Source organism: Rattus norvegicus, chromosome 1 (genome assembly GCF_036323735.1).
Source record: "Rattus norvegicus strain BN/NHsdMcwi chromosome 1, GRCr8, whole genome shotgun sequence".
NCBI lineage: Eukaryota > Metazoa > Chordata > Mammalia > Rodentia > Muridae > Rattus > Rattus norvegicus.
The window spans coordinates 256,336,667-256,358,719 of record NC_086019.1 but is presented as its reverse complement, the minus strand read 5'-3'; the positions used below and the strand labels follow the sequence as shown (position 1 = coordinate 256,358,719).

At 48.9% G+C, this 22,053-nt stretch overlaps 1 protein-coding gene and 2 long non-coding RNA genes across 11 annotated transcripts in view; 1 reads left to right on the top strand and 2 right to left on the bottom strand.

Annotated features, from left to right (window-relative positions):
* Positions 1-21,804, top strand: part of Stn1 (STN1 subunit of CST complex) — a 34,228-nt gene extending 12,424 nt beyond the window's left edge. For 4 of the 7 annotated variants that reach the window (XM_017589043.3, XM_039109088.2, XM_006231472.4 and 1 more), the window contains 6 exons: positions 7,090-7,257; positions 8,104-8,227; positions 10,243-10,414; positions 13,719-13,838; positions 16,177-16,249; positions 21,535-21,804. In XM_017589043.3, the coding sequence (XP_017444532.1) occupies positions 7,090-7,257; positions 8,104-8,227; positions 10,243-10,414; positions 13,719-13,838; positions 16,177-16,249; positions 21,535-21,692 (815 nt within the window). In that variant the 3' untranslated portion in view covers positions 21,693-21,804. 7 annotated transcript variants of the gene reach the window in all.
* On the bottom strand, positions 508-17,642 carry LOC120100048 (uncharacterized). 3 transcript variants are annotated; one of them, XR_010063273.1, is made up of 2 exons: positions 14,978-17,642; positions 508-2,216 (listed from the first exon to the last, which is right to left on the bottom strand). It is a non-coding gene; the product is annotated as an uncharacterized LOC120100048 (long non-coding RNA). The 3 variants fall into 3 exon arrangements; XR_010063272.1 differs by lacking the exon at positions 14,978-17,642 and adding an exon at positions 6,987-7,115; XR_010063274.1 differs by lacking the exon at positions 14,978-17,642 and adding an exon at positions 6,587-7,093.
* Positions 18,184-21,071, bottom strand: LOC134485242 (uncharacterized). The gene is made up of 2 exons (XR_010063271.1): positions 19,342-21,071; positions 18,184-18,334 (listed from the first exon to the last, which is right to left on the bottom strand). It is a non-coding gene; the product is annotated as an uncharacterized LOC134485242 (long non-coding RNA).
* Positions 21,805-22,053: the final 249 nt, after the last annotated feature.

The following is a 22,053-nucleotide window of genomic DNA, read 5'->3' as shown; positions in this document are numbered from 1 at the left end:
TCTACCTCCCTGGTCCTCATCGTCTCTAAACCCAGGGCTTGAGAAAGGCTTTCTGGAAGTTTCTGTAGTATAGTTTTTACCTCACCTATTGTTCTGCAAGCCAAGATGTTGTAGCCTTATGGCCCATCAGGTCAGAATTCTTGAGCAAAGATTTTGAAGATTGCTCCTCCCACTAATGTCTCTGTTACCATAATCCAGATTTTCTGAAAACTCTTAATTATTCAAATATATAGCAAGGATTTAAAGCTTGTTAAGGTAGGATTCCCTTGGAAGTTAGCTGCCAAGCAATATAAATTTTAAAATTATACTTTGAACATATTGACTAACTGAAGCATTTGGAATTATGTGAATATATGTCTGATGCTTGGTGTGCGTGTGTGTGTGTGTGTGTGTGTGTGTGTGTGTGTGTGTGTGTGTGTGTGTTAGTGCTGCTAGGGGTAACATCTAGGGCCTTAAACATACTAGGCAAGTATTCCATCAGGGATTAACAGTCCCAGCCCTCTTGGGTAATTTTTTAAAGTTTATTTACTTTATTTTATATGTATGGGTGTTGTACTTGGATGTATACCTGTGTAGCATATGTGTGCAAGGCCTACAGAAGCCAGAAGAGGGTGTTGGATCCCCTAGACTGGAGTTACAAAGGGTTGTAAGCCACCATGTTGGTGCTTGGAACCCAACCTGGGTCATCGTCAAGGGCAGAAAGTGCTCTGAACCACTGAACCTTGCCTCCAGCCCTTTAAGTAACCTTTAAAGTTTCCATGTTCGGTTCCCAGCCCTCACATAGGCTCTCAGCTCTCCATGACTCAGCTCCAGGCAATCCAAACCCCTCTTCTGGTTTCCTCAGACGCCGGGCGTGCATGTACATACAGATGCGTTCAGGCAAAACAGTACATCTAACAGTTAATTTTTTAAAAAATTAAACCAAGTTCATAATTACTGATAGGGCGTTATGCAGTGCCAGCGTTCCTTTCAGGCTCTTAAAAGTCACAGACACCAGCACTGTCTTTGGTTCTGTTGTTACCAGAAGAATGAGGCGTCCATGCACGACTATCAAGTTTCTCGATCCAGTGCCTCTCCCCCGGTCTGTTGGTTCATGCTGGATGCCGCAGGGACGCTGTGTGCTCAGGAGCTCTCCTCATTTTTCACCATATTTTGTGTCAGAATCACGACTTCCCTTTGGCTGCACTGGCCAGTGGGTGCTCATTTGTTTACTTTCTGATACTTAGGGTTACCTGTGTAATCTTAGCTTGCCTGTTCCTAATGTGGCAACATCTAAGTTGGAGGCTCTGCTTTGCTTAGAAGGCAGGAAATAAAGCTGTGAGACAGTCAGCTCTGTGTGGTCTGGGCGACGTATCCTAGTCTGTGCTTAGGTTAACTACTTTTCCAATCACTGTGACAGAATACCTGATAAAGGAACTTTTCCGGGGGCTAAGTCGGGTAGATCACACTGGCTGGCCTGAACTCACTATGCCAGCCTTAAACTCAGAGATCTACCTGCCTCTGCCTTCCGATTGCTAGGGTTAAATGCACATGCCACCATGCCCGGCTGTCAGAAGGAGCATGGTGTTTCTGCTCATAGTTTGTCAGGGAAGGCATGGAGGCAGGCGAGTGATGTATGTGGTCACCCTACATGCACAGGAAGCAGAGGAAGATGAATGCCACTGTCCACCGCTTTCTCCTTCTGTCTATCTGCAGGCGGGGATCGCAGCCTGTGGAGTAAACAGCTCAGATTCAGGGTGGGTGGATTTCATCTCATTAATTCTCTCTGGAGACATCCTCACAGACGTACCCAGAGTGTGTTTCCATGGTGATTCTAGATCCAGTCTAGTTGACAGTGAAGACCGATCATCACAGAACTGTTCCACAGAATACTCTAGTAGTTTATGGCAGTTTGTCTGTCGGGCCTGGAGGTTGGGAAAGCCAAAGTACCTGCAGGCTCTGATGCTTGGTGAAGGCCAATCTCCACCTCCAAGATGGCTCCTTGAGCGTTGCTCCCTCCAGAGTGTTCCTCTCATGGCCAAAGAGCAAACAGAGAGAAGCCCTGTGCACTCTCATGGTAGCATTGACTCATTCACACTGTCTGGCTCTGAATACCTCCTGTTCAGTCCCACCCCCTAACGCTGTTGCGTTTTGGCTAAGGTCTAGATCAAAGTCTCCCGGAGGTCTGTGTAAAGACTTGGTCTCCAGGGTTGGCAGGAGTGGATGATCTTGTGGACCTGTAAGAGATGGGAACTAATGTGAGGTCCTGTGTCATTGAGGACATGCCATCAAAGAGAATTATGGTACCCTGCCTTAGTCTCTTTTTGCTGCCTGGCTTGGACACGTGCTCCTGCTATGACAAGCCTCTCTCTGCAAACCAGAGAGACTGCCTGACCTTGGACTTGTGCGCCCAGACCTATGAGCCAAATGCAGCTCTCGGTTTCATAAGGAGTCTGTTATTCACTCCCAGGACGGAGCACTGGCGAGCACAGTTAGTTCACTCCCAGGACGGAGCACTGGCGAGCACAGTTTGGACTCACTTCCCAGCACATAGGACTTGAAGTGTAAAGAAGCATGCAAACCACGGCAGCGTCAGGCGTCATTTGCAGATTTATAGCTTTACTCACAACCTTAATCTGAAGGTGGAGTTTGTCTAGCCACACCTGAGTTAGGTGGAGGGTGAACAAACTTCTATAAAGAGACAGACGTGTGTATTTTCTGTTTATGGATGTGATCTGCCTTAGCTGCTTGACACTGCCATTTTAGGACAGAGTGGGCCGTGGATGATGCATGGGACAGTCAGGCATGGCTCTGTCCCAGTAAAACTCTAGACAGGTTACAGATTGCTTTGTTCTGTGGTCTAGATATTGGTTTTATTTTCTAAATTAACTCCATTGTGTCTCGGACAGGGTCTCACTATGTGGCCCAAGCTCAGTGATCCTCTTTGCTTCTGCCTCCCCGATGCTGGGATCAGAAGTGTGGGCCTCCACGTCCAGGCTAGTTCACTGCTTCTAAAGAAGTGGCATAGAGCACTGTGGCACTCCTCCACTTAGTAACAGCAGTGCTTTAGATCAGCACAATGGGTGTTAGTACTGCACACGCCAAGAGGAAGAAAGATGTCTTAAATGTCCGAAAGCAGGCGAACCGGTGAGCAGTCTTCATTTAAAGCTGCTTTGCAAATATAAAGAAAATGGCTACTTTCCAGAGGAAGCCTAGGGAGGGCCCTTGTCGTGTTACCTGTGACGTGGTATTTTAATTGCTCCTACCTCGTTCATTCTTTCCTTTTAATTTAATTGCCCAAAGCTTAAAGGCTTTCATTAGAAGGGGACCAAAAAAGATCATTTTTAAAAAACAGAATTCAGTGTGAGTCCAAATCATGTTCCAACCAATTAAGTAAAAACCATAATGTAAAACCCCACGGACCTGACACTGACTATACTATTCACACTTAGCTTATGAGCAAAGTCAAGAGAGGTCGGCCCTCACCATCACAATGTTAAAGGGGATTTATCTCAGGACGGAATAGACTTCTAAAATTAAGCTCTGTCAGGCTCCAGCTGTCTCATTACACTCACTAAGTACACGCCAGAGCCTTCTTCACCAATTTGGCTAACTCTTTAAATGAAAGCGAGGCCTCTCTCTGAGATCAGCTGTCAACCTGATACCGTCAGTGGTGCCCCTAGGAGCTCTCAGCGTCTGCTATGGTGTCTGCATAGCGGTAGTGGGGTTGTAAACACCCCAACGTCCTGAGTGAGTACACAAGGGCTGGGGGTACGAAGGGAGGGAAGAGAGGGCCTGGAGGTAGAAGGTGGGAGAACAGCCTTTAAAACTGATAAGCAGCGAGCTAAGAGCAGCCATTGCCCTGCATCTTGGTTCCCAGGTATCGGCCACCGCATGCTCGGCTCTTCGTGCTTCCTCTGTTGCTATGGACAGCAGATGTGCATCAGTGCTGCTACACATTACAAAACCATGGCTGTCAGAGTTGTAGGTGGTCAGAAAGCAGAAAATTTGAGCAAAAGACCAAATCAAAAATCCCTCTATTAGGAAACCCTACTGAGACAAACCGGAGCTGCAGGAAATACAGCAGCAGTTAACAAATGTCTCGCAGGTAGAGAATTATATCTGGAAAGAGTTGGCCATAAATCCTCCTGTCCTGCAGCTTACAAAAGGAACCTGAAGAAGGCACATTGTGTATCTGTCCTAATAAACACGCTATGCTCCAGAAACTCCCAGCTGCTGGATTACTAAAATCAGGGTAATATGAGGCGTGAATTAAAAAAAAAAAATCAAGATATTTTTTAAACTTATGCAAGAGAATGAAATAAAATAAATAGACAATGTGTGTGATAAGCATCATGGGCACAGTTTGCTTGACGTTTAATGAAACTAACAGTGTGGACTCATCAGCCAAGAAACACAGAGTTTGTCAGTCTCTCATACAAACAGCCAGCTCAGTGTCTGGGACAAACCAGTAATCCCAGTATTTGGGAGGTAGAGGCAGTGAGAGTCCCCAAAGAAGAGGAGAGGAGAGGAGAGGAGAGGAGAGGAGAGGAGAGGAGAGGAGAGGAGAGGAGAGGAGAGGAGAGGAGAGGAGAGGAGAGAAGAGAAGTTACCTAGAGAGCTCAGTCATTTTCTGTCACAAACAGCACAGAGTTGTCACTCCCTCTGTCCACAGTTGAGTCATGCACAGCAGCCGTGTGTGTGTGTGTGTGGTGTGTGTGTGTGTGGTGGGGGGGGTGTGTGGTGGTGTGGGGTGTGTGTGTGGTGTGTGTGTGTGTGTGTGGTGTGTGTGTGTATGGTGTGTGTGTGGGGGTGTGTGGTGGTGTGTGTGTGTGTGTGTGTGTGTGTGTGTGTGTGTGTGTGTGAGCAGTAGTATTTGTAGACTGCCATTCTCATTTCTTTGATTCATTGAGTTGAGGAGAAAGGGACATCAGAGTGGAGAAGCATTGTACATGGGGAGGTGTCACAACAGCGAGAACCTAGCCGAGATACAAATTGGGTTTCTCTGGCTCCGGGAGCCAAATGCTACCCTCCACCTGCCTATTCAGTGATAAAAATCAAACTCAGAAGCCATCCAAAGGGGAGGACTGTGCAGCCAGGCGACCGGCCCACCCGCCGTGTTAGCATGACAGGGCGTTCTATGCTAGGAGCTGCCGATCGGCTCTCAGCACTCCAAAAGCTGAAGTAGAGGTTCGAGGCCATCTGGGGTTGCATAACAAAACCACATTTCAGAAACCAAAGCGATAACAAAGCGCACAGTCATGCAGCTTCTGTGGCCACATCTGTGTTTGGAATTACAGTAGGCAGAAGCACAGAGCAGTCTAATGAGCCACTCTGACTACAGAAGATGGCCATCTCTGGGGCAGGCGATGCAGAGTGTGGGTAATTACGGTCTCTGCAGCCAGATATTGCAGTTCAAACAGCAGCCTTTCTTCTTTTGAAAGAAGACTCTGACTTTGGAATGGCTGCTTGACCTCTCTGTGACCAAGTTTCTCATCTCTGAAGTGGCGCTCCAGATGGAGCAACTGTGAGGGCTGGATCACCTGCACATTATAAAGTCCCTAGAAGAACATCTATGTGCCCAGTGTCCTTTCTTATTTCATACAACTTAGAAGTAAAAGCTAGGTGGAGGTAATTCAGGGTTGAATGTACATTAGCTTCTTTTCACCATGAGGTGATGGTTAAAGACAGGAGGAGAGTCCACACGTGGGAGGGAAAAGGGTTATTCTAGTCCCTTCGACACTGATGGGTGGGACGAAGCCTGCACAAATACTTTTGTTATTATTGTTTTGAAACAGGACCTCACTGCACTGCAGACTAGCCAGGAGCTCACCATCCTCCCCGATGTCATCTTGAGTAGCTGGGGTTACTGACATAGACTACCACCCAGGCCTCCACATCCATAGGCAGGCCTGGCAGTGCAGTCCTAAGTTCTACCTACCTGGGAAACTGAGGCAGGTGGAACATGAATTCCGAGTCTGAAGAGATGGCTCAGCAGTTAAGAGCTCTTGCTGCTCTTCCAGAGAACCTGAGTTCAGTTCCCAACACCTCTGGCCTCTGTAGTTGTCCGCATGTTCATGCACATAACCTCACACAGACACATGCATAATTTTGGTTGTGAACCTAGCCTTTAATGGCTGAGCCATCTCTCTAGCCCGTGACATGTGCATAATTAAAAATAAAATAAATCTATGCTTTTAAAAGTCTACCTGGGCTAAAGAGTGAATGAGTTCAAGGTTAGGGTAGCCTGGGCAACTCAGAGGGCGGGGGTGGGGGGTGGAGGTGCTGCTCAGCACAGTGTTGCATAGTGTGTGAGAGTCCCTGGGTTCAATCCCCAATACTGCCAAAACAATATGAAGCATTTGAAATAGAGGGCAATGTAGTGCCTTTGTCCCCAGTTGCTCAAGGCTATGGAGAGCCTTCTGCCCTGGTGATGCAGGAGTGGGAAGGGTGTCACCACCACCCTAGAGCTTGCCCACTTGGCCTCACTCCGGAGTCTTCTGCCTTTGGATACACTTCTCTCCTAGTTAGGGTTTCACTGCTGTGAACAGACACCATGACTAAGGCAACTCTTATAAGGACAACATTTAATTGGGGGCTGGCTTACAGGTTCAGAGGTTCAGTCCATTATCATCAAGGCGGGAACATGGCAGCATGCAGGCAGGCATCGTACAGGAGGAGTTAAGAATTCTACATCTCGGGGTTGGGGATTTAGCTCAGTGGTAGAGCGGTTGCCTAGGAAGCGCAAGGCCCTGGGTTCAGTCCCCAGCTCCAAAAAAAAAAAAAAAAAGAATTCTACATCTTTGTCTAAAGGCTGCTAGCAGAATGCTGACTCCCCGGCAGTTAGGACAGGGTCTTAAAGCCCACACCTACAGTGACACACCCACTCCAACAAGACCACACCTCCTAATAAATAATGCTACTCCCTGGGCCAGCATGTGCAAACCATCACGGACACTTTATGCCTCTGGGTAGAAGGTCTGAAACGGTATGAAGAGCTCTTGTACCTCATCAGGAGAGCAGGCAGGCATACTGGGTTCCTCTGACCCTCAAACTGTGTCCCCAGCATGGAAGAACCCTCGTTCCATCTCTTCTTCCCCGTCCTGACAGACCCAGCTATTCTGAGCACTTCGAGAGAACTCAGCATGACCTCACAGCTTAAGAAACTGCAGGAGACCATTGAGCAGAAAACCAAGATCGGGATTGGGGATATCATCCGAGTCCGAGGCTACGTGCGTATGTTCCGAGAAGAGCGAGAGATCTGTGCCACCATTTATTGTAAGTGCAGCAAGTTTCTGCCAAACGAGCTGCTATTCTGGGCGTGTGCTCAGTAAATGCTTGTTTAGCTCAAAGTCAGACTCCCAAAAGGTTCACAGAAGATTTAATCCTGTTGGGGGAAATTATGTTTAGCATGCTGTTTTTAGGAAAGCAGCATTTTAAAATTTTATTTTGAAGAATGTTAATTAGAAGTGAATTGGGAAACAGTGAACTACTTGACTGGTTGGTTGGTGAGTTTGTTTGGATCGTGTCACCGTTTCTGAAGCACTTCAGCATGCTAAATGCCAGCTATTAGGGTAGAGTGTTCCACTAGTTCAAAAGGACAGGGATATCCTGAACACCATGAAGCCCACTGACTGCAATGAACATATCTGATTAGACAAGCTTAATGAAAACAGCTAGAAGTAACTCCAAATCACCTCCTTTGCACTGTGCTGGCTGGTTTTCAGCTGAAAATCTCAAAAGTAGCCAGGCATGGTGGTATATGCCTTCAACTCCAGCATCTAGGAGACAGAGAGGCAGACAGATCTTCCTGCATCTGAGGCCAGCCTGGTCTACCGAATGAGTTACAGGCTAACCAGAGCGACATAGGGGAGACCCTGTCTCAATAAGTAAATATATAAATTACAAAGGCTGTCCCAGTAGTCCATCAACATAACATACAGATTGCTGGTGACAGACCTGTCCCCACCCTAGATGTGCCTGTCACACATAGGGCATTGCCTTGTCTCTCCGGGGATGGCGGGAACTGTTCTCTGACTCTAGACTATTGTCCTAGTGGTAATTTGGACATGGAAAGACTTCTCTCAGGGTTACTCCTGTGGTCTCTCTTTCCTGGATTGTTAGATAAGGTGGACGATCCAGTGTGGAACATGCAAATTGCAAGGATGCTTGAGCTGCCAGAGCTCTACAAGAAGGTGTATGACCAGCCCTTCCGGAACCCAGCCCTAAAGGAGGAAGAGGCACTAAAGTAAGTCCCCTGTCATCACTGACAACATGATGGCCACAGGGAAGCCTGACAGTGGGAGCCACATGTTGGGGTCATCAAATATCCTCCACCTGAGTACTATGGGCTCTACCTCCCTGTGCCTCAGTTTCCTCTCCTGAAAAGTGAGAGTGACTACAGCATAGAGGTATTAGGGTTGTTGTGAAGGAAACACAAACATCGTTATTATATATCATATAATATATTATAATTGGAGTTACTAGAGGAGTGGAGAGAACACAGACAAATATTTGGATGGTGGCTGAAACTTGCTCAAGTCAGAGGAGAACTAGAAACTCAGGTCCTAGAAGCTTAGCAAACCTCCAGGTGAGAACCACAGAGAAGTCTGCACTGAGGCACATCACAGTCCCCACAACAAAGGACCATGGTGCCCTGCACCATGACCCTGATCTGCATCTCCCTATCAACCGGGCGGCTGTCAGCAAGGCTGGATTTCGCTCCTACACAGAGGGGACACAAAGCCCAGGAAGAATATGAATGCACACACATTTGCTAAAATGTGAGGTAAAGAAAATGGCTTATGGCTCCCTAGAGGTTTGGGGCTGGGAGGACAGAGTGAGGTGGTGTCTTACTTAGGGTTACTGCTGCTGTGATGGAAGGCCTTGACCAGAGCAGCCTGGGGAGGAAAGGGTTCATTTAACTTATACCCTCAGCTCATCGTTCATCATCCAAGGATGTCAGGACAGGAAGTCAAACAGGGCAGAACTGGAGGCAGGAGCTGATGCAGAGGCCATGGAGGAGTGCTACCTAATATCTAGCTCATTCTCCTTATAGGAGGATGCAGGACTACCATTCCAAGGATGGCCTCACCCACAGTAGGTTGGACCCTCCCATGTCAATCACTGAGGAATTTCCCACAGGCTTGCCTGCAGCCCAGTCTTCTGGAGGCCTTTTCTCAATTGAGGTTCCCTTTCCTTAGATGACTATGGCTTGTGTCAAATTGACATAAAACTAGTCAGCATAAGGGGGCATTTTTTATTCTGTCTTTTATTTTTATTTATTTTATTGGGTTGGTGGCAGAGGGTTAGAGAGTCAGTGGTTAAAAGTACATGTCCCCCAGCGTGAGCACCTAAGTTCAGATCCCACCCTAAAGTCTGCACAGGCTGGTGGGCACTGAAGGGCATGGAAGCCAGGCAGTCAGTGGGGCTTGCCTGTCCACTTGTTTATTTCTAAAGCTAATGAGAGATCCGCTCTCAAGGGAATAGGTGGAGAGTAGTAAAGCAGGGCACCAGTGTCTTCAAGTTCTGGCATCTGCATGCGCATGTGCACACAGAATACACACACGTACAATGCATGCACGCACACAAAGACAGCATACACAGGCCACACATATACACAGTGTGCACGCACAGCGCGCATGCACGCACACACAGCACATACACAGCGTTGTGCACATAACACACAGTTTTTCCTCCATGGTAGAGAATGGACCAGGATCAGACGAGCTAGGCGAGTGCTCTAGCACTGAGCTGTACCCCGGCCCTCCCTTGAACTTTTCAAACATGTAAGGATATGACTTATTCAGTAAGTCAAACAGTGCACACAGTAGATATGTATAACTTGGAAAGTGCAAACTGTCTCTCAGCACTCCTGCCCAGCATTGCCAGTGTTCCCGAGTTGGTGCGGTTCCTTCCCTTTAGATGCCTGTATTCTGTGCATACATGAGCAGGAATGTCACCTAGATGTTTGGTGGGCTCTCTGCTCCCCTCACAAAAATGGCCCTCCTCCATGTTGTTCTTGACCCACTTTGTCATCTATCATGAATGTCTACCAAGTGACACAGTTCCCCCAAAGCTACACTCGGGCTCGTGTTAATCACCCTTTTGTAAAAACAGACTGCCCTCAAAAACAACAACAAATAAAACCAAGCCGAGCTGGTACAGGATGGCTCTTCCAGGCAGCTTTCGGTTTTGTGTTCGAGGAAAGGGGCAAAGTGATGGGTTTTTCTGCAGGGCATTTTAAAACTTTGCCCCCTGCAGCAGTAAAGACACTTTGGATCTCGCTGGCCTCACGGCTTTGTTGAGTGAGAAAGTTAAAGAATTTCTCCAGGAGAAGAAAGTGCAAAGCTTCTACCAGAAGGAGCTGGAAATGGTGGAGCCCTTGCAGTCTCTGGCCAGTCAGCCCGTGACCCACAGCACGTGCTCGGACCAAGTAAGTCAGCACATTGGGGGGTGGCGGGGACACAGATGCATGAGTGACTGGTGTAAGAGTCACACGGGACAGACTCCAAAAGCGGAGGTCACTGATCTAGCATGTGCCGTTTCTATTCTGGAAAGGTCACTGACCACTAAGAATTTGAAATGTGCCGGACCTGCCCCTTTCTGCTCCTCGAGTAGTCACATTGCCTGTGTTTGAGGAGAAAATAACGGTAGGCTGAGGTCACAGCACGGGGTTGCCAGTACTCACTGAGGTGGGCGTCAGTCAGGCGGGGAGGTAAGAGGAGACAATATCCTCTACCCAAGAGGACGTATTGCTCAGCAAGATGATATCTGAACCAGGGTTTTTAATGGCTTGCTCCCTTTTCCTTGGAAAAGGTTAATCTATCCAGTTGTAGGAATTCAAGTAAAGGCCAAGCTGCACCCTGTCACATCTGTAACTAAAAGCGCTGAGGACCAGTGTTCCATTCCTCCTTGTACAGCCCAGTCTTGCACTCCTAGTGTTCCTGGCACACTACTTTGGGTGTTTGCTGTTTCTATGTTAGTACAAAATTAAGATTTACTGGACTTTTCAGGTTTAGGCTGTCACATGTATTACTGTTCTTGGCTCGCTGCTTTGTGTGTGACTTGTGTATTTACTTTGAAGTGAATAGTTGGCTTAGAGTCATCTTCTGACGCCTCATCTGCTCTCACTGTACTTGCCCCTCAGTGTCTCCACAGATCTGTATCATTGCTGGCCCTGGGGCATCCCTGTCTGGTGTCACCGGTACTCAGCCTTCCTGCCCTCTGTTCCATCCATGTCTGTGATGTCACTGCCACTCGTTCCTTGCAGTCCTCACCCCGTTACATCCCAGCCTGTGATGTCACTGGCACATAGTGTGCTTTTTTTTCCCACCTGTTCTAGCAGAATTAAAGAGCTGTGCTAGCAGAGACCCTGTCTGCGTGTTCTGTGCTCTCTACATGGGACTGCATAAAGCAGCTCTGGTTCTTTGTTACTGAAAGGAATGAAGATTTGGTTTTGGTTTTTGCTTTTTCTTTAATTCGGTGGTCCTAGAGAGCGACAGGCATGTTTCCTCCCCATCCTCTCCCAGAGCATGACTTTGGCCAAATGCTGCGCTTCTATTGACAGTGGTGGGTGCCTCCCTTCTTTTTTTTTTTTTTTTTTGGTTCTTTTTTTCGGAGCTGGGGACCGAACCCAGGGCCTTGCGCTTCCTAGGTAAGCGCTCTACCACTGAGCTAAATCCCCAGCCCCGGGTGCCTCCCTTCTTGTTACCCACATGGGGTGCACTACTGGCTTAGGAGACCTCAGTTTTCAGTGAACAGTGGCAAATCTTTCTCTTCTTTCTGTACATAGAGATTTGCTAGCATCTAAAAGCTTGCATTCCTCCTACCAAGGATGAGCTCACCGCATAACCAGGCTCTGTCCTGCAGCTGCCATGATATTTCTCCAGTCTTCTCCCGTCAGCGCCAGGCTGCTCCCAGTGTCCTGACTTTTCTGTATGCTATAGGTGGGACAGGTTCCATCTCACGGGCCAGCCCCTCTCCACCCTTGCTTCCTGGATTTGTTCACACACCTAATACTTCTTCCTGGCAACAGGCTGTGTGCCCAGTGACCCAGGACTTCATACAGGGAGTGAGGGATAGCGTTTCAGAAACACCCGGGTGGAGAAGGTTGTGGCTGGGAACTTTGTTCTTTGCCAAGGTTACCTCTAGACTGCCTCGGCCTCCAACTGCCCACTTCCCTTTGGCCTTCTTTCCATTTCATCATTTAGAAGAAACTCAGAGCCAAACTGACCGTCCTAGGCCTTCTGGCACCTCTCTGAGTATTTTTAGTAAAATCTCCTTGTCTTCTCTTCCCTTTTTCATTTCCTTTGAAAACATTTTAGATTGGTGTGTAGGTGTGTGCATGAGCGTGTGTGTGCACGAGGTTGAAAACTATTTACAAGTTCCATACTTCTGCCACTGGGAGCCCACTGGTCAAACCCAGACCACCAGAGGTGGCCACAGGTGCCTTTCCTGGATGCTAGCGCCTTTTTATCTTTTCTATTGAGACATGGTCTGACTCAGTTCACGCTGTCCTGGAACTTGCTACAAATCCCAGGCTAGCCTCAAATTCACGGTCCTTCTGCCTCAGCCTCTCATGTTTAGGACTTTATGTATGTATGCCCAGCTCTGAGGAAACATTAGTAAGTAATGAAGCCCACCTTCATGTTAAGTCATGATGGCCACAATTAGCTAGAAAAACGTCAGGACTGCCTCAGGTAGAGTGTTCTATGGCGAAGTTTTGACATGGTATCTTTTTGGAAAAGCTTAGAGCAGAAAATTGTTCCTGTGCAGTGTATTTAAAAAGAAACTGATATGGTGCTGTATTTGTTTCTCTTTGAAAACGATTTCTTCCATCAATTATGAATCAGTTGGTCAAATTGCCCTGCTTGGGATGTCAGTGTCCCTCAATTGAATCCCACTTAATAGTGCCCTGGGAGACTGCAGATGCTTGGGCGATGCAGAAACCTGAGAGCCCTGGGCGCCCTGTTATCATCACTCATGAATGCTCCCTTCCCAGTCTCTCCCTTTCTTTCTTCTGATTTCTGTCTAACGTCACCTTTCTGAGCAAACCCAGGAACACGATAAGCAGATCTTCCAGAGCCATTGTTTCTCTGACAGCTAGATGAATGCTGACTGGTTTGGGAGTGTAGGTTATATTTACTTCAGGAAGCCACCCAGTTCCTGGCCTGAGCACCAAGCTGCTTCAGTCTGTGAGCAATTTTGGCTTCCTGAATCCTGAGTGTCTGTCTTTGTTCTTTTGAAAATGGCAAGCGAAACATAGAACTCGGTCCCAGAAGCTGCTGGCTTTTCAGAAGAGACCCCCAGAGTCCTTGCTCTCAGGACTGTGGCTTTTAGAACAGGCTAGGAAGCACATCCTGAGGCCACACGAGGTAGTCATGTCTGGAAAGGATACTTCCCATATTGTTTGTAGTCACTGGGAGCTGAGCTGCAGTTGCCTTTGCTCCCCCTGACTGCATGTGCTTTCCCTGCTGACCCTGCCTTCCAGAGGAGGGAGCTGATGCTCATGTGAAAGATCACCCATCAAAACTGAAGCACAGCACGGTTATCCAGTGTGACCCCCAGAGCAGACTTCCAGCCCTGCCTAGATACCGGCCTGCTCAACTGACACATGCCTAGATTGTGTTGTCTCAGCACAGGGAAAGCCTGTTGGGTGAATTCATAAACCAGTCAGTCTTGGGAGTCAGTCGCAGGAGATGGAAGGTAAAACTTACTTCTTTTTCTTCCCTGTGCAGGTGGAGTTAAAGAACGACGCCGCTTCTGACATACACAGTGTGTTTAAGAATGCTCTGCACCTGCTTCAGGAAAAGGGGTTCGTGTTCCAGAGAGACGGTGGCTCCGATAAGCTGTACTATGTAAGACACCTGCAGCCTAGTTTGTCCTCATGGCTTCCATTGCAAGTACAGTTAGGCTTAGGAATAGTACTTGTGTCTAAGATAGTCAGTCAGAGTGAAAGCTACCTCTTACCCTTTCGCAATGTAACCACATCTCCGCTCTTGTGAAACAGTCTTACTCTGTAAACCCAGGCTGACCTTGAACTCCTAATCTGCTGACTCCACCTACTCCTGATCCTTGCTGCCTCTTGAAACCTAGTGTCCTTCTAAATATTTAAGTACATTGACATATATATAAATTGCAAGCAGTCCCCCCCCTTTTTTTTGTCTTATTTAAAGAAGGAAGGAAGGAAGGAAGGGAAGGAGGGCAAATGAGTTATTTTCTAATTGAGAAACCCTCACCCTCAGAACCTGTGGTCCAGATGATGCTGCACTGAGAACTGTCCTGTGCACCACAGAGTGTTGACCAGCATCCCAGGCCTCTCTCACTAAATGCCCTAGCATCTCGCATACTGTGACAATCAGAAATGCCTTTGGGCATCCCCAGATGTCCCCCTGCTGTGAAGAGTGCTCAGCATGGCTTTCAGTGCCTTTGTGTCCCATCACCTACAAGTCTGCCTCACTCTCTCTGACCAGGAGTATTTACCAGAACTTTCTAGCCATTCCTTTATGACGAACACTATGGTGCTGTATAACTTTTGCTGTCACCAATAGTGTTTCCTGGCCCTATCGTGTGGCTATCTGTGTGAATTTGTGTTGGTATTTCCAAGAATGGCTCAAGCAGGAGAGTGTCAGGCGCAAAGGACACTTAGTCAAAGCTTTTGGCTACATTCCAGCCAGCCTCCATGAAGGCCTTGCCTGGCAGCCTCCCTTTGGAGAACGGGCTCAGCTGCTTGTTAGCCTCTTGCTGTACCGCATACCTTAGATACTGTAGGCAGTAAGCTGAGAGCAGGCCCGCCGTGCCCACGGCAAAGAAGTGGCTTCAGAGTAAGATGGGTCCTGGAGACAGACTGCTGGGCCTGACTGCTTGCAGACTCACCAGAGGTCTACTTGGCAGGTCATTTCCTCTTGGGAGAGGCTTGCTTTTATTTATTTAAGTAGGAGGGGTTTCCCGTGGTATCTAGAGGTAAGCCAGCATAACATGAGTGCTGTCCACTCACCCTGGGATGGGAGGCCAAGCAGGACTTGGTGACCGTTGTCACACTAGGCAGGGAAGCCAAGCTGGAGTCCTCTTAGAGATCTGTGCCTCCTCCTACCCTGGGTTGGCTTCTATGAGGGTCTGTGGAGAGCAGCCCTTCCTGGGAAGCAGCCAGGGCCACTGCAGCTGCCCAGGGGCGAGGTGTGGCAGGGCTCGGCACTTCCTCCTGTGAATCAGCAAGAGCTGAGGGATCAAACAGGGGTAGATCCCATGCCCCCTTCTGTGGCTAACCCTCCCTTCTACTCATCCCCAGTTTGTGGGTTTCCTCTCTCCTGAAGCCCCGCTGGGGACATAGTTGCAGCATGCCCATAGTTCTGTCTGCACTCTCGGTTTACCTTCATACTAGTCTTGTGAGTCGATAGTCATCAGGTCTCGGGCGGCCATGGACTGTCTCTACCACCCAGCTCTTCCCTGGTGATTCCAGGCTTGGGCTCTTCCTCCTTCCTTCCTCCTCTCTCCTTTTACATACTCATCCCTTCCTTCCCTCTTCCCTTCTCTTCCTCCCTCCCTCTCCTCTTCCTTTGGTTGCCCTCCCCTCCCTCTCTCCCTCTTCTCTGCCTCTCTTCCCTCTCCTGCCTTCTCTCTTCTCTCTTGTTATTAGATTTCCTGCTGGAGCTGAGGGTGAAACCTGCTGCTAGTTGAGAAACATGGCTGTGTCTGCCACAAGAGCTGAGAGCGCATCCACAGATAAACTGGATTCTCTAGCTTGCTAACTTCCCGTGGCCATCTCTTCCTTAATTCTTCCTTGTACTTAGAAGAAGGAAAACTAAAGAAATAGAAGATAGGGGAAGGGACCGAGAGGAAGGAGGGCTGGGACAGAGGGCTGGCTCGGAGCATTTGAGCTCCTTCAAAAACAACAGGCAAGTAAGTGGAGTGTCTGTCCGAGTGGGCCACAAGTGTAGAAAAGGGCAACTGCCCCTCCAAGGCACAACATTCCAGCTGTATTTCCCCTCTGGCCCTAAGGAACCAGCTCCTGAGAGCTGCAGGAAGTTACCAAGCATCGAATCACATCGGTGGGGGAGGGCACTGGGGGAGGGTGTGTAGGGAAGGCTCGTGATTGTTACAGAATTTGTAGAATTGCCTCAAAGGCTGGTCTTGAATTCCGAGTGACACACTGCTGTGTTCCCAAACCACGTTTCCTCTCTGGATTCTCCTTTCTAGGTTACCAGTAAGGACAAAGACCTGCACCAGAAGATCTACCAGATCATTAAGGAAGACTGTCAGAAACCAAATCGTAAGTGTTTGGAGGTTCAGATGATGGTGAGCTGGTGCACACAGGGTTCCCTCGCAGAAGCAGACAGTGAGGATGTTCTGTACTGACTTGGGAAGGAGACAGCCAGGGCTTCTGTCCTTCCTGAGCCTCAGTTTCCTCTCCTTTAACACATGTTGCTTGGACTTTGGCTGGGCAGAGGAGTCAGCCCTGGGGTTTCTGATCCTGTGGGGACAAGCTGGAGGCTGATAGGTAAGCTTCCCTGAGATTGCCGCCACACTGAAGTGAACCACCGTGCTCGGCTCTGAGATGTGCTGCTTCTGGTCCCGTTTGTTATCCATGCTCACCACTGCCTTTGAACATGAACTTGACATACCCTCTCATTTCAAACATCCAGGCTCTTGCTATTAGGCAGCGTGGTTCTAGGCATCACAGCTCATGAATAATGAAATCCAGTCATCTTGGAGACTGATGCAATATACATGAAATGGCTTAGAAAATAGTATGGTTTTGTGGAGTTAGGTCGGCCCCTAGTGGCTGGACACTCAAACTACAGCTAATCTGACAAATCGCATATCAGTTCACCCTAACTACAAAGAAAACATCAGTCTTATCTTGAGTCTGTATGAACTTGTCAGTCTTCAAGGTGACCTTTCAGAGCCTAGCTTTTGCAAACATATGCCAGTAGCAAATACTTCTATCAACATGATCCTGGGAACAGAAAGGGCTGTTAGTCCTGGGTTCCCATTCTATTTTCTTTCTGGAGAAGACATTCACTCCTTTCAGACTCAGACATACTGGCTGAGTTACCAGGTAGGGCGGGGCCAGGTCATCTACCCTGTTGTTTAGGAATCAGTGAGAGCAGAACCCAATGGGGTGTGGCAACCAGAGTTTAAAGAAAGAAAGGAAGGAAGGAAGGAAGGGAGAGAGAGAGGGAGAGAGGAGGAAAGGAACCCTCAAAGCAGTCTGTGGCTTTAGTAATGAATGTTGTTTGGTCCACTCATAGCAGTGATGGAGCGGCACAAGCAGGCGTGGTAAGGTGGACCTGTAACCCCAGCCCTGGAAAGGCTGAGGCAGGAGGTCAGCCAGGGTTAACACAGCGAGGTGTGCATTCCTTCTCCCCGCTCCATACCCCTCTCTTTCTCCTTCCCCCTCATATGTGTGTGTGCGCGTGCGCGTGTGCATGCGTGTGTGTGGGTGAGAGAGAGAGAGAGAGAGAGAGAGAGAGAGAGAGAGAGAGAGAGATGGGGTGAGGGTGCATGGTGCATGGAAGCTGAAGGGAGACTCTAGATGCCCTCTATCCCTTTCTGTCCTATTCTCTCTCCTTTTAAATTATTTATTTACTTTCTAAATGTTGCCCTCCTTTCTGGTCCTCCCTCCAAGAGTTCTTCACCCATCCCACCTCTCCTTTGCCTCGGAGAGGGTGCTCCCCATCCCACCCCTTCACCCACCCCCACCTCACCCCTGCCCCCACATTCTCCTTCCCTGGAGCATCTAGTCTCTGCAGGATTAGGTACATCCATTCCCACTGAGGCCAGACAAGGCAGTCCTCTGCTACATATGTGCCAGGGGCCACAGCAGCCCACGTGTGCTCTTTGGTTGGCGGCTCAGTCTCTGGAGCTCCCAGGGGTCTGGTTGGTTGATGCTGTTGCTCTGCCTATGGGGTTGCCCTCCCCTCAGCTCCTTCAGTCCTTTCCCTGTTCTGTTCTCTTAAGATGGATTTGTCACTGAACCCGGAGGGAGGTTGGCAGCCAAGGTGCTCTAGCTCGTCCCCTATTCCTCCCCTCCCTCCTCATGTACACACAGTGCTGGGGTGACAGGGTCTCCTGCGGCCAAGCCTGGCTGATTTTCTGTGGCTAGTGGAGATTTGAAATCTCAGGTCCTTATGCTTCCCAAACAAGGTGCCTGCCTCTCCAGCCCACAAGACTGTCTCAAAAAGCAAAACCAATGGACATCCGTTAATTGAAAGGAAGCCTCTCTGCTGCTTTGTGAGAACCTCAGCCAGAACAATGATCCCAAATGCCACGTTTCTCCACACTGAATCCCAGGCCCCTCAGCCATGTTCTTAGGTTGACACACATTAGGACTGCAGAGCTTGTAGCCAGACACCTGTAAAGGAGAGGAAGTGGACCTGTAGCACAGTGGCAGAGGCACAGTAAGAATGACAAGTTTCCCTGCAAAGATGGCTCTGAAAGCAGCCTGATTATCAGAGTTCAGATCCCTGGAACCCACAGAGAAGTTGGGTTCCGAGGCACTCATCTGTGTTCCTAACACCCCTATAACAAAATGGGAGGCAGCTGGAAGGTTGTCCAGGAAGCTTATGGGCCAGGCCAGCTAGCCTAGAACATACCGTGCAGCAGCAGAACCAGCTCCCAAATTCATATCCACGCCACGGCGTGCGCATACGCTCGCACATACCCCAATAGACATTTAAAAGAAATAAAGAAGTGGCAGGTTTTGTATGCACTGGTTGGTCAGCTCCTGCCTAGCTAGTGAGCCTATCAGGGTGGATGGGTCTGCCACCATCTGTACGTGAGTGAGGGGTCCCTACCGGTGGTCACGGTGGGCAGGGAAGTGAACCAGGAAGAGGTGAGAATGAAAACTCGCTTCAGATTGGCATCATCAACCTGGGTCAAACCTTGGGGAGTCTGGTGCCGGGGGTTTACTGCCAGTGTATTTACACCCAGTATACTTTGGGAAAAGGTCCCCAGTACACAAGCTTTAATTACACTGACACTCAACTCGAGGCACGTGGGCTCTGGAGATGGGCCACATGCATTAGCTTCAGGGTCTCAGGAGGATCTGGCTGGCCTGCTCATACAGGGCTGTCGAGATCATTTAGGCTACTGGCCACCCCTGGTCCTGGTATGAGAGTTTGGGGGAGCCCTTGGCTACACAGATATTGAAACAGTCATTTAGACTATTAGGCATCTTTGGTCCTGGTTCGGGGAGGCCCTGGCTGTACAGGTAATGTACAAGTCATTTAGATCACTGGCCATTACTGGTCCTGGTTGTAAGAGTTTGATATGTCCTGACCCAACAGATACTGCAGATCAGAAGGCTGCTAATCACCCCCAATCCCCAGATTTCTGAATGGAAGAACAAGCTTTACATACCTCCCGTTGGAGACCTCGTGGTTTCCCTGGAGATCTGGGTGTTCAAGAACCTTTGTGCTCTGCTCCCAACACATGCAGGCCTCTAAGCTATAGGCCAATCACCTAGTTCAAATACTCCCTACATAGTGCGGGTGCAAGACCTCACAGGAACTCTCTTAGCATTGGCTGTGACCACCTGTCTCTCTGTTGTCATAACCCATGACACTGAATATAATGCATGCAGATCCTGAAAGTCAGACGGTGCAGATCTGCTCAGAGGAGCTCAGAGGCCCTCTCCACACCAGACCACTTGCAAACATACAGTTCTACTTGTCTCAAAACTCAAGGTCGGCCTATAACCTGCATTGTCCGCGCCCAGCATTGACCTCTAGTGGGCATTGGCAATTGCCTTGTGTGTGGAAAAGGGCCTCAAACTTCTGAGTCGCCGTATGCTATTCATTCCACAGTTGTCACGAGAACTCAGCCTCTTTATTTCATCATTCCTACTGGGCCTTTAGTTCCTCTCCTACCTTCCATAGAAAGTAAGTGATGGGCGGACATTTAGAAGAACTGGGGCAGAGACCACAGCAAGGGAAGTGTCTGCACTAAGCCCGCGTTGGCTCCCTGAGGACTAAGGTATTTGTCCAAAAAATGAGCAGCATGTGGCGTCAGAGAGCCGTGTTGCAGAACAGGTATAGTAGTGTCTACCTGAAGGATGTGAACAGCTGTTCACAGCACCATTGAGAGAATTCTAATTTAGGCTAGAAAGGGGTGAGAAAAGTGAGGTTCCCTTTCCTGATGGGACCGTGACTGGTAGCCCTTACCTCTAACCAGGGGTCCTGAAGGCTCGCTCTAGCTCTCTACCCCTTGGCTGAATACTGAAGCAGAAACTAGCAGTTTCAGATGGGATTTTTGAGTGGCTTTTCTCTATTACCGGTGACTTATAGGTTTACAACCCTGGACTTCAGGTTTGCGTATGGTATAGCAACAGTAAAGTATCCTAAAAAGAGTTGTACACTACAGATGTCTTTTGACTCTGACAATGTTCTCATGAGTAGAAAACTTAAGAACAAAATGTGCACATAAGTTCCCTGGAAGACTTCAGCTCTTTAGCACAGGGACGCTCTTGTGTATTCACTCTGCCCTTTTTACATCTAAAGGGTAGTGTGTAAAGTACATGTAAAGTGCAATGAGTAGGTACAGCCACTAGGGGTCACAATCTCATCTTTGTTAGCCCAGGACCTTAGGCCTTCAGAAGATCACAAGTGCTCTCTGTCCCACAACCAGGAAACAGAACTGAGCCTTTCGGGTGCTGTGACTTGCTCAAGGCTACAAAAATACATGAGGCTCAAACTGCTTCTCTGAGTGCCTTCCCCACTCAAGCCCTTTGGTTACCATGTGAACGCACATCAGCTTCAGCCGGCGTGTGCCAGGGCTGGGGCTCCGAGGAGGGCCTGGCTTTTAGTGGTGAGGTTCCACTGTGCCTTAGGATACTGTTCGTGTCAGATGTGTAGACAAAGTAAAGCGGCAACATAGTGCAGTGCACTCGTTCTTCTGTTCTGGACCACGTCAGTCAGCTTGGTGGGGAATAGAGGGTGCTAACCCGTGACTTTAGAGTTAGTGATTCCCTGATGCCATAATCCTCTGGAGGAAACCCGAAGGTCTTCAGGTTTCATCACTAGGTGCCCAGTGCTCTTAGTTCGGGGTCAAAGGGTAAAAGATTTGTAAGCTACAACTGCTGTAGGTATGACCCAGTGAAAGCCAGAAGAGGAAACATGGAGCAGGCTAACGGTAAGAATCCCTTAGCCTCACGACCCCATCAAGTCAGGATCTCTAAGAAAGACCAACTCTGCTTCGAGTCTCCAGGGGCCTCCTGGGAAGCCAGGGTTCAGTACTGTGTACCAGAGAAAAGGGTTTGTCAGGGCCATACAGCCATTAGGTCAGGGGAATACAGACTGATTGGAAGTCTTGACTGTTGAAGATCAGAGCTCTGAGAAACAGGCTGTGTCACGGAGGCATGCGTGTAGAGCCATAGGCTGTCACGGCATAGGCGTGCATGTGTGAATGTGTGAACCAGTGCACTTCAGACCTTAGAGTGAAAAGAATCACCTTGGATCGTAGTGTGGTGCATGCTGCCTCAGGAGGCCTGGAGAGGGACTGAGGAAGGCCTGGCCGTCGTGGTCACACTTAGTGTCTGCCTGCCCTTGCCCGTAGATGTGGAGAAGGGCTGCCACTTGATGCACGTCCTGAACTGCGTGCTCCTCAACCTCCGCTGGGACCTGAACAAGGCTGTGCTGCAGCAGGTGCTGGAGCTCCTGGAGGACCAGAGCGACATTGTGAGTACTGGAGACCACTACTACACGGCCTTCTGAGCAGAGCCACGGAGAGGCAGCAGGCAGCTTTACCCCAGGTTCTGCTCCCAGGCGTTGTAGAGACTTATTTGTGTATAATCCCCTAATAAAGTCTGATACAGCCACAGGAAAATAGGACTGGACTTCCTGCTGCTTGCTGTGTCCTGGGACAGATGACTTTGATAGCAGCCATGACACACACAAACCTCCCCTGTCAGCTCCCTGGCTGCACTTAGTGTCACTCAGAGTAGAGTGAGAGGAAACAGTGTTGCTGGTTTAACCACTGTGTCAGAATCCAGACTGGGCCCGGTCTTGATAGAGGGACATCCCAGGGTCAAGGCTCCTACACATCTGAACTAGAGAGGCAATGCCAGACTGCACT